Source organism: Oculina patagonica, chromosome 12 (genome assembly GCF_052425735.1).
Source record: "Oculina patagonica isolate OP01 chromosome 12, crgOcupat, whole genome shotgun sequence".
Lineage (NCBI taxonomy): Eukaryota > Metazoa > Cnidaria > Anthozoa > Scleractinia > Oculinidae > Oculina > Oculina patagonica.
The window spans coordinates 23,663,341-23,678,380 of NC_135769.1; the positions used below are offsets into that span (position 1 = coordinate 23,663,341).

Sequence of the window (15,040 nt, forward strand, 5' to 3'; positions counted from 1 at the left end):
TTGGTTGCAACTTCTATTATACGTTTTGAGTTATAGCTATGTTTTTGTCAGTTGGTACAGGTCAAACAGAGTGTATCATGAGAACGAGGCGAAAATTGTCGCTCAATCTATTCACACAAACTTGTTCAATAAGAAAATAAATGTTTTCCAGTAATCTGGATACTTCTTTCTGACCGCGTTTGACACCAAAGCGAGGCTATAGTAAAAAGGCGCTACTTTAACGGCTTTGACCAAGCCTTTTAGGTCAGCAACAGCAAGTGATGAATTTTGAAAATGTTGCCTTCCTTTAGTGGTGAAAGAGCAAATTGAAAGAGAAAACTGTTTGTAGATGATATAGAGCGAAACGTATCAGTTACTATTTAACAATGAATTGATGCCGTGAAACGTCACATAAAACGATGACAAATATCACGTGTTTCCTTTACCATCGGTGGTGCTTTTCGTAAAATTACCATTCATAGAGCCCAATCAGATTTCTGGACCTTGGGCTTCTGTGTAACGGTCACCCTAAACTCCCCTCCCCCTCTCCCGCAAAACGCTGGGGAGGGCGAAGGTAAGTGGAGAAAAAGACTGCAGGAGAGGGGAGGGAGGGGAGGAGAAGGTGAAAGGCTAAGGAAAGGAGAATGGAGGAAGAATTAAAATCTATGCTTGGTTATATCGCGCAACCTTTGACTTATGTTGTTTACTCACAAGAACAAAACTTGAGGTGGGATTAAGAAAGGGATTGTAGAAAAAATGGAAACACCACCAGACAGTTGACATCTACGCAAGAGCATTCCAGGTTGTTATGGGACTGTCTGGTGTCTGTCCACCAATTTTTAACCTCGAATTCTAATTTTAAAATCACATTTAATCTCCAATTTCTCTTATTTATCTAAATTTTCTAATAAATTGAGAAAAATTGTCGTCTCCCAAACATCATCAAAATCATCCAAAAATTTACAAAACACCGCAAAATATAGATTTATGGGATGTGTGAAGCGTTTTTGGATTTCTTGAAACGCTGACTTAGGTAAAACTAATAAATATAACTACATTCTCGTCCCCATCGCCCTTTCGTTTCTCTTAGCCGGCTGAGCCTTGGCACGAGGAAACGAAGGGCTCTAGGGCACACAGGATTTCCAGTCCTAGATTGCAGATAGCACTTCCGGTCTTCATGTATGCAGACATGACGTTTCAAAAGAATGTATGAGAGAGTCGTTACGTTTTCGACTTTCGTTTAGGAATTCTTTGTTCCAAACAGCCTTTCAAAAAAATTCGAATTAATTCAAAATTTCTATGTCCCCAGAGCCCTCTGTTTCTCGTGACAAGCCGGCTAAGAGAAACGAAAGGGCTATGGGGACGAGAATGATATAACTAGTGCTAGGAGTCTGGGTTCTCATCCTGTTACTTAAAGCATAGGTATGTGATGGTCAACCACAACTGGCTAAGCCTAAATTCCTACATGTTCTAGCAAGGCTACAAAACGATGAAATCCTATTTGCTTACATGTTCCTGTTTACTAGAAAGGAAATAAACTTAACCACATTTACTTTTATGCTCTGAAACTGGACTTATCTTGGAAATGACACGTGACTGTGGGTTGTGTGTGTGACACCAAGAAACATGTGCTTGCATATTTCTTAAGAAAAATAAGATGGCTACTAAACCATAAAAAAAAAATTAAATTAATTGTGAACTCGGTCACACATGGACATAATGAGAAAGCAATTTAAGAGCGCGTTTTTCATTTACCCACAATTCTGGAATAAGAACGGTTGGTACAGAATGCTAGCAATAATTCGGATTGCCTGCATTAAAAAACGCCCACGTAGTCGAGATGATATGCCCGGTCCTGGCACGAGTAAAGTCAGTAAACATTGCGTACAATTATGGCGGCCGACGAAAAGGCTGCCATTGTTGGAATTAACGCAGCAATTGTTCTACTTAATAAAGAGGAGGAAGAAAGAATTTAGACTGTATTGGATTTGCCGAATGTTCCGGTAGTGCTATATTCACAACAGAGAGGAGACACAACCCTCGCATCATGGGCAATGCCATCCGCCATCGTGGATTTCATTCGCAACATTCTGTTCATTGTCCGTTTTTATGCTAGAGACGATTAAGTCGTCTAGACGTCTTCAACTTCTAAGACGTTAAAGTCGATTAAAGGCGTCTGGTATAAATACGGGACGCATTTAGTAGACGGCTTTTTAGAAAAAAAACAAGGTTCTACATTCGGAGGAGACTGGACAGGAAGACGTTAAAGCCATCAGACGTCAAAGGCGTCTGTCTTAGTTACTGTTTTTATACTAGACGTTAATGGGCGTTTTTATGCTAGAGACGTTTAAGCCGTCTTAGACGTTAAAGATGTCTCGAGACGACATTAACGTCTAGTATAAAAACGGTAAAAAGACAGACGCCTTTAACGTTTGATGGCTATAACGTCTTTTCGTAAGAGCGTCTGAACGACGCTCTTATCGGACAGCTTTAACGTCTCAGACGTTAAAGCCGTCTAGTATAAAAACGGAACGTCGTTAACTAGTATAAAAACAGTAAATAAGACAGACGCCTTTAACGTCTGATGGCTTTATGTCTTTTCGTAAGAGCGTCTGAACGACACTTTTTTCGGACAGCATTAACGTCTCAGACGTTAAAGCCGTCTAGTATAAAAACGGAACGTCGTTAACTAATATAAAAACAGTAAATAAGACAGACGCCTTTAACGTCTGATGGCTTTAACGTCTTTTCGTAAGAGCGTCTGAACGATGCTCTTATCGGACAGCTTTAACGTCTCAGACGTTAAAGCCGTCTAGTATAAAAACGTAACGTCGTTAACTAGTATAACACAGTACAGACGCCTTTAACGTCTGATGGCTTTACTTCTTTTCGTAAGAGCGTCTGAACGACGCTCTTATCGGACAGCTCAGACGTTAAAGCCGTCTAGTATAAAAACGGAACGTCGTTAACTAATATAAAAACAGTAAATAAGACAGACGCCTTTAACATCTTCGTGTCCAGTGTCCTCTGAGTGTCGAACCCAGTCTTTTTTTATTTTTTTCTAAAAAGCTGTCTACTAAATGCGTCCCGTTTTTATACCAGACGCCTTTAACGTCTTAGAAGTTAAAGACGTCTAGACGACATTATCGTCTCTAGCATAAGAACAGCCAATGTCGTCTCGAGACAGCTTTAACGTCTCGAGACAGCTTTAACGTCTCAGACGGCTTTAACGTCTCTAGCATAAAAACGGCCATTCTGCCCCTGGGAGCAGAATGGACGGAATGGCGTTCTGTCCATTCCGGAATAGGAATGCGGAATAGAAAAACGCAAGCATTTCGCATTCTGGCCATTCTCATTCCAGAATAGTGAATAAAAAACGTGCCCTTGGAGTCAGCACAAAATGAACTGAACTTTACATTGATCATTTAGACATTTAGATGGCAGTCTCTGATAACTGTGAGAGGCCAAGTAAAGACATTTTTAGTGTAGCCTTTATGCCAAAAGACACAATCGATCAGCCATGCGATGTTATTTTGGTGGTCGAGCATGGCAAACAGTTCAAAGCTCACAGACAAGTTCTTTCAGAAGCAAGTCCTTTCTTCGAAAAGCTGCTGAACAGCGACATGAAAGAGTCTAAAGAAGGAGTTGTTCGGCTGGAGATGTTTTCCGAGTTTGTTATGGGAAATACACTGGAGTATATTTACACCGGTAATATTGAGATATTGAGCGAAGAAAATGCCCAAGACCTGATCGTAATGGCCGATTATTTGTTTCTTCAAAACCTTAAAACTCTCGCTGGTGGAGTTTTACTACAGACGTTGAATGTTTCCAACTGTCTTTCAACTTTCTTCTTTTTCGAAAGACATCAATGCGAAGAACTTTTTTCCAAGACCCAAAAATTCATCCTTGCAAATTTCAGCGCCGTATACGCAGCCAACCGAATAGAGGTTTTGAATATGTCGAGCAGAGAAATTGAAATGTTTATTTCAAGTGACGAAATAAATGTAAATGCGGAGGAAGATGTTTTTAATATCATTTTATCGTGGATTGATCACGACAGAACCAAGCGGAAGAAATATTTTGCCGAGTTATTTCGTCACGTTCGACTGGTTTATGTATCGCGTGACTTTCTATGCAAGGATATCGTGACAAATGATCTCGTGAAAGACAGAGAAGGCTGTTTGGATCTTGTGGAGGACGCGATGAAGTTGATTGAGTCTAAAGACTTTAGTAATCTATCTGTTACACCTAGAAAGTCGCTTGAGACATCTGTTATAGTCATTAAACGAGGTAAAAATATTCTGTGTTATTTCCCTCGTGAAGATAAATGGTGTAATTTAGGCAGCAGTTGTCTTGAATATACTCGCTTTTCAAGCGAATTCGTTTCTTGTCGTGGCAATCTGTATACACTACATCGAACTCCAGACTATACAGCTGCAAGTCCCTGGAGAGAAACGTGTTCATACGAACTTCGACTGGTTAGGTATAATCCATTTTCAAATAAATGGATGTTATTGCCATGGACTGGCAATAAAACATACAGATATGTGCATCAAATATTTGTTACAAAAGAAGATGAAATGTACGCCTTGGAAGCAGTGGAATCACTGCCATGGCTTGGATGTAGGGAACGAAAAGAAAAACATGTTTTCTTCATCACGAAGTACAAACCCGAATCAAATTCATGGGAAGACATATCATCATTTGATTTGGGTAGACGCAATTTTTGCATTGTAGCAAAAGATGATTTTATTTATTTTATTGGAGGTGCAGAATATGAGCATGATATCGTGACCACCTACCTGACTGATGTTGACAGATACGACCTCAGAAAAGACCAATGGAACAAAGTAGCTGACATTCATGAAGGCTGTACGGTATCATCGGGGAGCTGCGGTGAAGGAAAAATTTTTTGTTGCTGGATGGGATCTGCTGTCAAAAACAAATCATTGTGAAGTGTACGATGAAACAACAGATGAGTGGCAGGTTGTTGCAAGCCCGAATGGCCGACTTGAAAAACTCTTGGCTGTTGATGGTAAGCTGTATGCTGTGTGCAGTGTGATGTTTACACTCACAGACACATGTGCGAAGGTTGAATGTTATGACTCTGTCAACGATAAATGGAACTTGAAAAATGCAATAACTGCCCCTCCTTACGGGTTCAGCGGGAAGGTTTGTTCAATGAGAATTTACAAAGGATTCCTCGCCGACCATCAACTGGAAAGCTTTATTTCTGGTAGTCTTCCTGAACCTGCTATCAGACGATCTTCGCCCCCTACGTCCTCTGGTGAATTCAAATGCCTCATCATGTAACACGTAACCATCAGTGGCGGATCCAGGGAAGGGGCCCGGGGGACACCCACCTGCATGATCGGGCCCCTCACTTACCTGAAGGTCTGGATCCGCCACTGACCATGATTGCGCTATTGTAAATTGACCAATCAAAACGTCGGTGACAACAAAAGCCAATCAATTGACAAATCAGTGACCAAGTCTCAAGAACTCCTTTCTCACGGAACTTTGTTTTGAGTAAGCTGTTGATCATTGTTCACAGGACCAATAAGGGCATGAAGTTAGTGAACTTAACATTGGGTAATGGGCGCTGGCCTATCGGTTAGGACACTATAGCTCTGGATCAAGTGGTCTGGGTTAGAGCCTGACCCAGCTCCCACAGGATCCTAATGTTTTGCTTTTGGCAAGACGTCCTTGCATGATCTTGTTACTGTATTTTATAAATAAAGCTGCAATACACTTAAACTTAAGAACTTCGCATTTACTTAGGAATTGCTGTGAGTTTGAGTGAAGCTATTAAAGGCAAACGGCATTGTCATATTCAGGCCACATTTATGAAGTGCAAACAGTTTTATTTGATTCAGCTACACGTGACGCACATGCGTTATGGCAAGTAATTTTAGGAACCAAACAACTATTGCAGGCGGCCAGACTTCCTTACTTACGGCACAAGTAGCCAGATTCTTGCCCATTTCTTCGGGCTTCCACTAGGAATGAATGGAATGCATAGAACGAATTCTTACCTCGGGCAAAGCAGCAGCTTTGTTTATTCGTAATTAAATTTGAAAACCTTAAATAACAATAACACTGTACTGAAAATCTGAGCATTTTGAGAATAAAGCCAATGCGGTTTGATGGAGAGAAACAACAACCTTGAAAGTTTGCGTTCTCCATTTTGGCACTGCGTAACGCAATGTTTTTTTTTCTTAATATTTATCGGCCGCGTTGATTTGCATCTTTTAGCGATGACGTATCGTTTAATGTAATCGTGCGAGTGGACGGGATCGGTAATTCCTTGATGCTGTTGCGATCGACCGATGAGTAGGAAAATACGTTACGGGACCAGAAATCAAGTTTAACTCAACAAAAAATCGTCGCGTAGAACACAAATCAAAGTACTCCCGTGCAGTTAGAAAGGAACAGCACGAAGTGTAAACGAAAGAGACTATTTATATTCAAAGAGTTCTATTAATTTAAGTAGACAGAATTTTCATAATTTTTTTAATACACAGAGCTGGCGAGCAAGACCGTTTCCGCGTGTATCGTATGCCGTTTATCGGATGTCACGCTACAATATAACGCAACCTTTGTTGAAAAAAAAAACCGGGAATCTAAAACAGGAAATAAAAAAAATAAAATTAAATATCAGTGTTGTTCAATTGAACAAATCTGTGAAGAAAATGTATTATCTAAATCTTTGTAACTCTATATCTACCGTCTTACATTAATTTGAATTCCACGGCTAGGACCCTCACAACGTCAACGCTAATTTATGCAAATACTAACATTGTATCTAACGCCAAAACATGCAAGCTGCAGTTTAATAACAGTCATTTCACGCAAACCTTCTCAGCGACCGTTATTAACGTTAATTTTTTGACAAATGTTCTGAAAATTAGTAGGACACCTTGTGAAACTTCATCGCGATCGCTTATGCATGGATTACGTGGCATTCGACTTGATTTGCGACCCAGCACGATTTCAAAACAAGTGATATCTTGGACGTTACAGCGCTTATAAGATTGCGGGCGTCCAGGATCTCAAGATTGCTATTACGTATGAGCGCCTATTGAATCACGACCTTGGAAACGTTTTGACCTTACTTTGAGCTGAGAAGCGTTTTAAAAGCACGAAACTTTTCATGTCACGCAATAGGTGGATTGTGTTATTGCTGTGCGTCACCGTATGCGACCAAAATTATACATCAAATGATATCGCCCGGGGGGGTTTTTTTTTTGGGGGGGGGTTGGTTTTTTCTTTTTCAAAACCCAGCCTGATATCGTACCTTAGCCTTTTTGGCAGACTAAATAATAAACCGTCCCGCGAGGCACCGGCCTCGCTTCCTTGGGAATTTCGTTGATTTCATAGTACAAGTCCGTGTAAACTTAAATTAATCCTACGAATTCGACACCTTGCATCATTAAATACCCTCTTGTAAAACTTCATCGTTCTGAATGAATTGCGTGCCCTTTGGCAGCAACACGTGATGATCGCAAACACATTAATCAGGAATATTTCTGATGAATGTCATGGGTATCATGAGTCAGCAATTGGAGTCAGCACAAAATGAAGTGAACTATACATCGATCATTTAGACACTTAGATGGAAGTCTCTGATAAATGTGAGAGGCAAAGTAAAGACTTTTTCAGTGTAGCCTTCATGCCAAAAGACACAATCGATCAGCCATGCGATTTTATTTTGGTGGTCAAAGATGGCAAACAGTTCAAAGCGCACAGACAAGTTCTTTCAGAAGCAAGTCCTTTCTTCGAAAAGCTGCTGAACAGCGATATGAAAGAGTCTAAAGAAGGAGTAGTTCGACTGGAGATGTTTTCCGAGACTGTTATGGAAAATACACTGGAGTTTATTTACACAGGTAATGTTCAGATATTGACTGAAGATGGTGCCCGAGACCTGATCGTAATATCCGATTATTTGTTTCTTCAGAACCTTAAAACTCTCGCTGAGAGGGTTTTACTACAGTCGTTAAATTTTTTCAATTGTTTTTTAAATTTCTATCTTTCCGAGAGATACCGATGCGAAGAACTTTTTCACAAGACCGAAAAATTCATCCTCGCAAATTTTAGCGCCATATACGCAGCCAACCGAATAGAGGTTTTGAATATGTCGAACAGAAAAGTTGAAATGTTTATTTCAAGTGACGAAATAAATGTAAATGCGGAGGAAGATATTTTTAATATCATTTTATCGTGGATTGATCACGACAAAAGCAAGCGAGAGAAATATTTTGCCGAGGTATTTCGTCACGTTCGACTCGTTTATGTATCGCGTGACTTTTTACGCAAGGATATCGTGACAAATGATCTCGTGAAAGACAGAGAAGGCTGTTTGGATCTTGTGAAGGACGCGATGAAAGTTGATTAAGTCTAAAGTCTTTAGTAATCTCCCTGTTACACCTAGGAAGTCGCTATTTTATTTATGTGATTGGAGGTGTAGAATATGAGCATGGTATCAAGCCCAACTACCTGATTGATGTTGACAGATACGACCTTAGAAAAGACCAATGGAGCAAAGTAGCTGACATTCATGAAGGCTGTTGGTATCACTGGGGAGCTGCCGTAAACGAAAAAAAATTTGTTGCTGGTAAAAGTGAATGGGTACACTCAATTAAAATCGCAGTTCTGCTGTCACAAACATATCATTGTGAAGTGTACGATGAAACAACAAATGAGTGGCAGGTTATTGAAAGCCTGAAGGGCGGCTTACTTGAAAAACTCCTGGTTCTGGGTGATAAGCTGTATGCTGTGTGCAGTTTGTTGTTCACAACCACAGTTACATGTAAAAAAAGTTGAATGTTATGACCCCGTCAGGGATAAATGGAAGTTGAAAACTGAAAGAACTTTCCCTTGCGAGATCAGCAGGAGAGATGAAGATGATACATATTCCGCAGCCAAGGTTTGTTCAATGAGAATTTACAATGGATTCCTCGCCGACTATCAACTGGAAAGCTTCATTCCTGTTGCTGAACCTGCTAACCCACGATTTTCGTCCTCTAGGTTTTCTAGTAAATGCAAATGCCTCATCATGTGATCGAGCTGCTGTAAATGGACCAATCAAAACGTCGGTGACAGTGAAAGCCAATCAACAGACAAATCAGTGACCAAATCTCAAGAACTCGATTCTTACTGAATTCTGTTTTGAGTAAGCTGTTGATCATTGTTCACAGAGCCAATAAGAGTATAAAGTAAGTGAGTACTAAACATTACCGGGCAATTGGCGCTGGCCTGATGGTTAGAGCACTATGGGCTCTGGATCAAGAGTTCTGGATTAGAACCTGAGCCAAGAACTGACAAGAAAAGCGTCTTAAAATGAAAGCATGCCAGGATCCTATCTAATGTTTTGCTTTTGGCAAGAAATCCTTGCATAGTCTTGTTGCTGCAATCTATTAAAGCTGCAATGTACTAAAACTCGAGAACTTCGCACTTTCCGTTCGGAACCGCTGATCTTTAAATTGCTGCGATTTTGAGTGAAGTTAATAAAGGCAAAGCATTGTTATATTCAGTCCACATATACGAAGTGCGAACTGTTTTATTCGATTAAGCTATTGTTCCTGTACTCTCCTTCGCAATCGTCACGCAAAGTGTCTTACTCAGTGTAGCGTCAAACACAACGTGTCTAACTCGAAGTAGCGCTAACAAAGTGTCTAACTCGGATTATTTTATACTCTCCATGGATGAGAAGCTCCCGGGGCGGAGAGAAGCTACAACCGTAGACTAAAGTGGTGGCACGGTTACCAAATTTGTTCCTTCCTCCCCTTTCCCGTCTCAAAATTAGTGCGCAAAGAATCCTTATTCCGGGGGCGGGGGTGGGGGAAGGGGTAATGGAACCTGTAGAAACGTTTGTATGCAACATTGACCGAGTTCAAATGTAAAGTATGTGTATTCGAGGCGTTTTCTGGCGAGCGTTGCAGCTACTCTTGTCTACAGTTGTAGTCCATCTCCATCCCCAACAACTCGTTTATTTCACATCACATGTACACTGCATATAGCTGATGTTTTCCAAAGTTTTGGTTCGTCATATCCGATGTTCGTTATTAGTCATGTGACTCAGTAATAACAAGCATCAGCCGATGTCATCACACAAAATTCATTACATCCGAGGTGGCTGGCTCTTTATTAAAAAAACAGTGCAACTACGGTCGATTTCACGTTTAATAGTGACTAAGTTCTATCAACGATCGCTTTTTTAGAATGACACTCCGGCTTGAACATAAAAAAAAGCTGACTAATTACAACGCAAACAGCGGAAGCTACGAAACAGATGTTTCTTAGCACCCGTGTAAGGCGACCAACTGAAGGTGGAAACATAACTAATTCTGGTTGTCCCAAAATCTCAAATAACCGTAGATCGAAACTCCAACCATTGCAGGCGGAGGCCATTGAGTTCATTTCTGTAGACTGTAGGCTGTTTCGTGGAACAGTTTACTCTTTAAGTGACAGCCGTAGTGGGCATGCATTTTATCATCACTGCAGGAGAAATAAAAAGAGAAAACAGCAAAAACAGAATGAATTTTTAAGCATGACGTAAACACTTAATGTCGTCGGGCGAGTGGACGGGATCTTTTAGTCTGTTGAGCGATCGACCGATGAGTAAAGGAATAAACTTTACGTGACCGGAAATCACGTTTAACTGAGCAAGAAATCGCCTCGTAGAACACAAAGTATAAACAAAAGAGACCAATAACCTTTCATGAGTTCTATTAGATTTAGGAAACAGAAGTCTTTAATTGGTTTTAAATGAAAAGACCGGTGTAAATAATTTCAAATCAGCGTTTGACCTTGTAGTGTATGTCGTATATCGGACGTCACGATACAAGATAACGCAACTTTTGTTGAACAAACATTCAACACAAAAGTTGTCAGCTACTTTTATTTACGTTTATTTTTTGACAAATTTCCTGAAAATTGTTTAAGACCCCCTTTATTATGAAACGTAATCGATTCTCCACGCATTGCGTGCCGTTTATAGGTGGTTTTCACTGTCACGCTGCGAAAAACTAAATCCAAAACTATTGAGTCGAAAAGATCAAGAATATTATAGGTTGTAGAAAACTATTATATAAATTATTTTCAGTCCCAGGTCTGTTTTTTTTGTATTGGGTTATCTGTCAAAATTTTTCACGCAAATTTTGAGAGAAATTGATTTGCCCTTGGCCGGGGGCCGGAAAAAAAATAAAATTAATTTTTAAAAAGAATCCCTAAAAAATAAAACAAAACCCTTTTTAAAAATTTAACCCCCTGGAACCAAAAGGATAAAAAAAAAAAAAAAAAATATTTAAAAAAATTTTATTAGTAAAAAGTGAGTGACATACCTACCCATATGCTTTAAGTCTAGCTTCTAAGTTTCAGTTAACCTTGATTTATCGATGAAGCTGTTTCCAAGAATGCCTGTCTGAGAAACCTGGAATTAAGTGTAAAAGCATGATCCCGACAAAAAAAAAATAAAAAGGTGACTTCATGCATTGAACAATCTCGCGGGGTTAAGACAGTAGTTTGTGATACTCTCATAATCTCAGACACCTTTTATACTTTTACACCGGTTCATACATAACAATAACATACGTTATTGCGTGTTGTTATATTTTGGGGGCCATACAATTAGCGCTAATCGTATGGCCCCCAAAGTATAGCAACACTTAGCCTGCGTAGTTTCGAGCGCGCGTATGGGAAACGCGAAAGGCACGAGAGGGCCACGCGAGAGAAAAAATGGATTTTTCCTCGCGCGGCCTTCTCGCGATCGCGCACTCTTTTAAACGCGCTAAAACGTACACAGACGCCTGCTACGCAGGCTATAACAACACGCATTAACATGCATGTGTATTAAGGCGTTTCTTGTAACGTCCGTTTACAGCACATTTCACAGTGGGAAGTTAAACTTAGGCAAACGAATGTGCCATATATGCGGTTCTTTGTTAATTGTGTTTATTCCCTGAAGAAGTCTCAGTTAGAGACAAAAGCTTACATCTACAAGAAGTCTTCCTTTGTGCTGCTCACTAACCATTTGATCGCGCGCAACAGACCGTATGGCGTACGCGTCATGACGTCATCGCTTAAAAATCGTCCGCAAACGCATAAGGAATATTAGTCTAACACGCATCATGGGCATCATGACTCATCAGTCAGCAACTGGATTTATCACGTAATGAACTTAACTAAACATCAATCCTTTATGACATCCAGATGGCAGCCTTGTTAGAAATCCCTGATAATTCTGAGAAGCCAAGTAAAGAAATTTCCAGTGAAATATTTATACCAAAAGATTCACTCGATCAGCCATGCGATGTTATTTTGGTGGTCGAAGATGGCAAACAGTTCAAAGCACACAGACAAGTTCTTTCAGAAGCAAGTCCTTTTTTCGAAAAGCTGTTGAACAGCGACATGAAAGAGTCTAAAGAAGGAGTTGTTCGGCTGGAGATGTTTTCCGAGTCGGTTATGAGGAATACACTGGAGTTTATATACACCGGTAATGTTCAGATATCGACTGAAGATGGTGCCCGAGACCTGATCGTAATGGCCGACTATTTGTTTCTTCAGAACCTTAAAACTCCCGCAGAGAGGGTTTTACTACAGTCGTTGAATGTTTTCAATTGTTTCTCAAATTACTATCTTTCCGAGAGATACCAATGCGAAGAACTTTTTTCCAAGACCCAAAAATTCATCCTCGCAAATTTTAGCGCCGCATACGCAGCCAACCGAATAGAAGTTTTGAATATGTCGAGCAAAGAAATTGAAGTGTTTATTTCAAGTGACGAAATAAATGTAAATGCGGAGGAAGGTATTTTTAATATCATTTTGTCGTGGATTAATCACGACAAAAGCAAGCGAAAGAAATATTTTGCCGAGTTATTCCGTCACGTTCGACTGGTTTATGTAACGCGTGACTTTCTATGCAAGGATATCGTGACAAATGATCTTGTGAGAGACAGTGAAGGCTGTTTGGATCTTGTGGAGGACGCGATCAAGTTGATTGAGTCTAAAGACCTTAGTAATCTATCTGTTACACCTAGAAAGTCGCTTGAGACATCTGTTATGGTCATCGAATCGCGTGAAAATATTCTGTGTTATTTCCCTCGTGAAGATAAATGGTGTAGTTTAGGCAGCAGTAGTCCTAAACATACTTTCACAATGGAGTCTGTTTCTTTGATATCTTGTCGTGGCAATCTGTATAGAGTCGCCCAGACACCAGTGTGGTCCGCCAGACGTCTACTGGCTAGATATAATCCATTCTCAAATAAATGGATGTCATTGCCAAGCAGATATAGATACAAATATTTGCACCAAATGTTCGTAACAAAAGAAGATGAAATGTTTGCCTTGGAATCTTTCCCGTTCGGGGAACGAAAGGATCATGATGTTTTCTTCATCACGAAGTACAAATCCGAATCAAACTCGTGGGAAGAAATATCACCATTTGTACATTTGGGCAGATTCTCTAGTTGCATTGTAGCCAAAGATGATTTTATTTATTTCATTGGAGGTGTAACAAAAAATGGGAATGGCGAGCCCAACTTCCTCACTGTTGTTGACAGATACGACCTTAAAAACGACCAATGGAGCAAAGTAGCTGACATTCATGAAGGACGTTGTTATCTTATGGGAGCTGCCGTGAACGAAAAGATTTTTGTTGCTGGCAGTAATAAAAGTGATTGCATGGATTTTTCGTCAAAAACATATCATTGTGAAGTGTACGATGAAACAACAAATGAGTGGCAGGTTATTGCAAGCCTGAACGGCGGCCTACTTGAAAAACTCCTGGTTTTGGATGATAAGCTGTATGCTGTGTGCAGTGTGATGTTTACAGCCAAAGATACATGTGTAAAGGTTGAATGTTATGACCCTGTCAAGGATAAATGGAACCTGAAGAATGAAAGAACTCTCCCTCGCGGGTTCAGCAGGACAGATGAACGTGACAGATATTCCGCAAAGGTTTGTTCAATGAGAATTTACAAAGAATTCCTCGCCGACCATCAGTTCTTGGTCCCCTACGTCTCTGGAAAATTCAAATGCCTCATCATGTAACACGTCACCATGATCAAGCTATTATAAATTGACCAAACAAAACCTTCGTAACAATGAAAGCGAGTCAGTTGATCAATCAGTGACCAAGTCTCAAGAACTCCATTCTTACTGAACTCTGTTTTGAATAAGCTGTTGATCATTGTTCACAGGACCAATAAGGGTATAAAGTAGGTGTGAACTAAACATCAGGGCCGTAACCAGACCTTTTCCATAGACGAGGCAACATCTTGCTAGTGGGTTCTGGGGGGCATGCCCTCCAGAAAATTTTAAAATCTAGAAGCTTTGAATCTCTTTCAGAGACATTTTCATGAAGTATTTCTTGAGAAAAATCAATCTCGTTCAACTGGGGATAATTTCCCCAACAAAACATATTATGTTTTTTTTTTTTTTAATTTTGGGTAAAAATTTAGACGAGGCAAGTGCCTCGTCTTGCCTCTTGCTAGTTACAGCCCTGAACACCAGGTAATGGGCGGAGGCCTAATGCCTGTAGCACTATGGGCCCTTGATAAAGAGTTCCGGGTTAGAACCTGTAGTACTGACAACAAAAGCGTCTTCAAACGAGAGCAAAGCCAGTATCCTCATGTTTTGCTTTTGGCATGACATGCTTGCATATAGTCGTGTTGCTGCAATTTTTTTTTTAAATACAATATATAAAACTTAAGAATTTCGCAATTTGATCCGCTAATTTTTTAATTGCTGTGATTTTGAGTAAAGCTAATAAATGCAAAGTATTTTCATATGCAGACTACATTAATGAAGAACAAATGTGTTTTATTCGGTTATGCTGTCGTTTCTCTTTTTGCAAGGGTATCCTTTTGAAGGTGAAGGGGGGGGGGGGGGGGGCTAAGACTGTCCCCAAAATACTCAGCAGGTTTTCATACTGATTTGGAGCAACGTTTTGTGTTCTGAGCAGTTTGTACAGGACAACTCGGATTAATATTAATCCGCGGATTATAATAATAATAGATTATAATAGGATTATTATAATCCAGTAATAGATTATTATAATCCA

At 40.0% G+C, this 15,040-nt stretch overlaps 3 protein-coding genes across 3 annotated transcripts; all 3 read left to right on the top strand.

Moving 5' to 3' along the window:
• Positions 1-3,418: 3,418 nt before the first annotated feature.
• On the top strand, positions 3,419-4,934 carry LOC144632185 (kelch-like protein 2). The gene has a single exon (XM_078490785.1). The coding sequence runs from the start codon at positions 3,474-3,476 to the stop codon at positions 4,932-4,934; it is 1,461 nt and encodes a 486-aa protein (XP_078346911.1). The 5' UTR covers positions 3,419-3,473.
• Positions 4,935-7,486: 2,552 nt separating this feature from the next.
• LOC144632325 (uncharacterized) lies at positions 7,487-9,765 on the top strand. Its single transcript, XM_078490948.1, has 2 exons — positions 7,487-7,865; positions 8,411-9,765. The coding sequence occupies exons 1-2, from the start codon at positions 7,595-7,597 to the stop codon at positions 8,800-8,802; spliced, it is 663 nt and encodes a 220-aa protein (XP_078347074.1). The 5' UTR covers positions 7,487-7,594; the 3' UTR covers positions 8,803-9,765.
• Positions 9,766-12,032: 2,267 nt separating this feature from the next.
• Positions 12,033-14,802, top strand: LOC144632267 (kelch-like protein 25). The gene has a single exon (XM_078490876.1). It carries the CDS (start codon positions 12,190-12,192, stop codon positions 14,026-14,028), a length of 1,839 nt encoding a protein of 612 aa, XP_078347002.1. The 5' UTR covers positions 12,033-12,189; the 3' UTR covers positions 14,029-14,802.
• Positions 14,803-15,040: the final 238 nt, after the last annotated feature.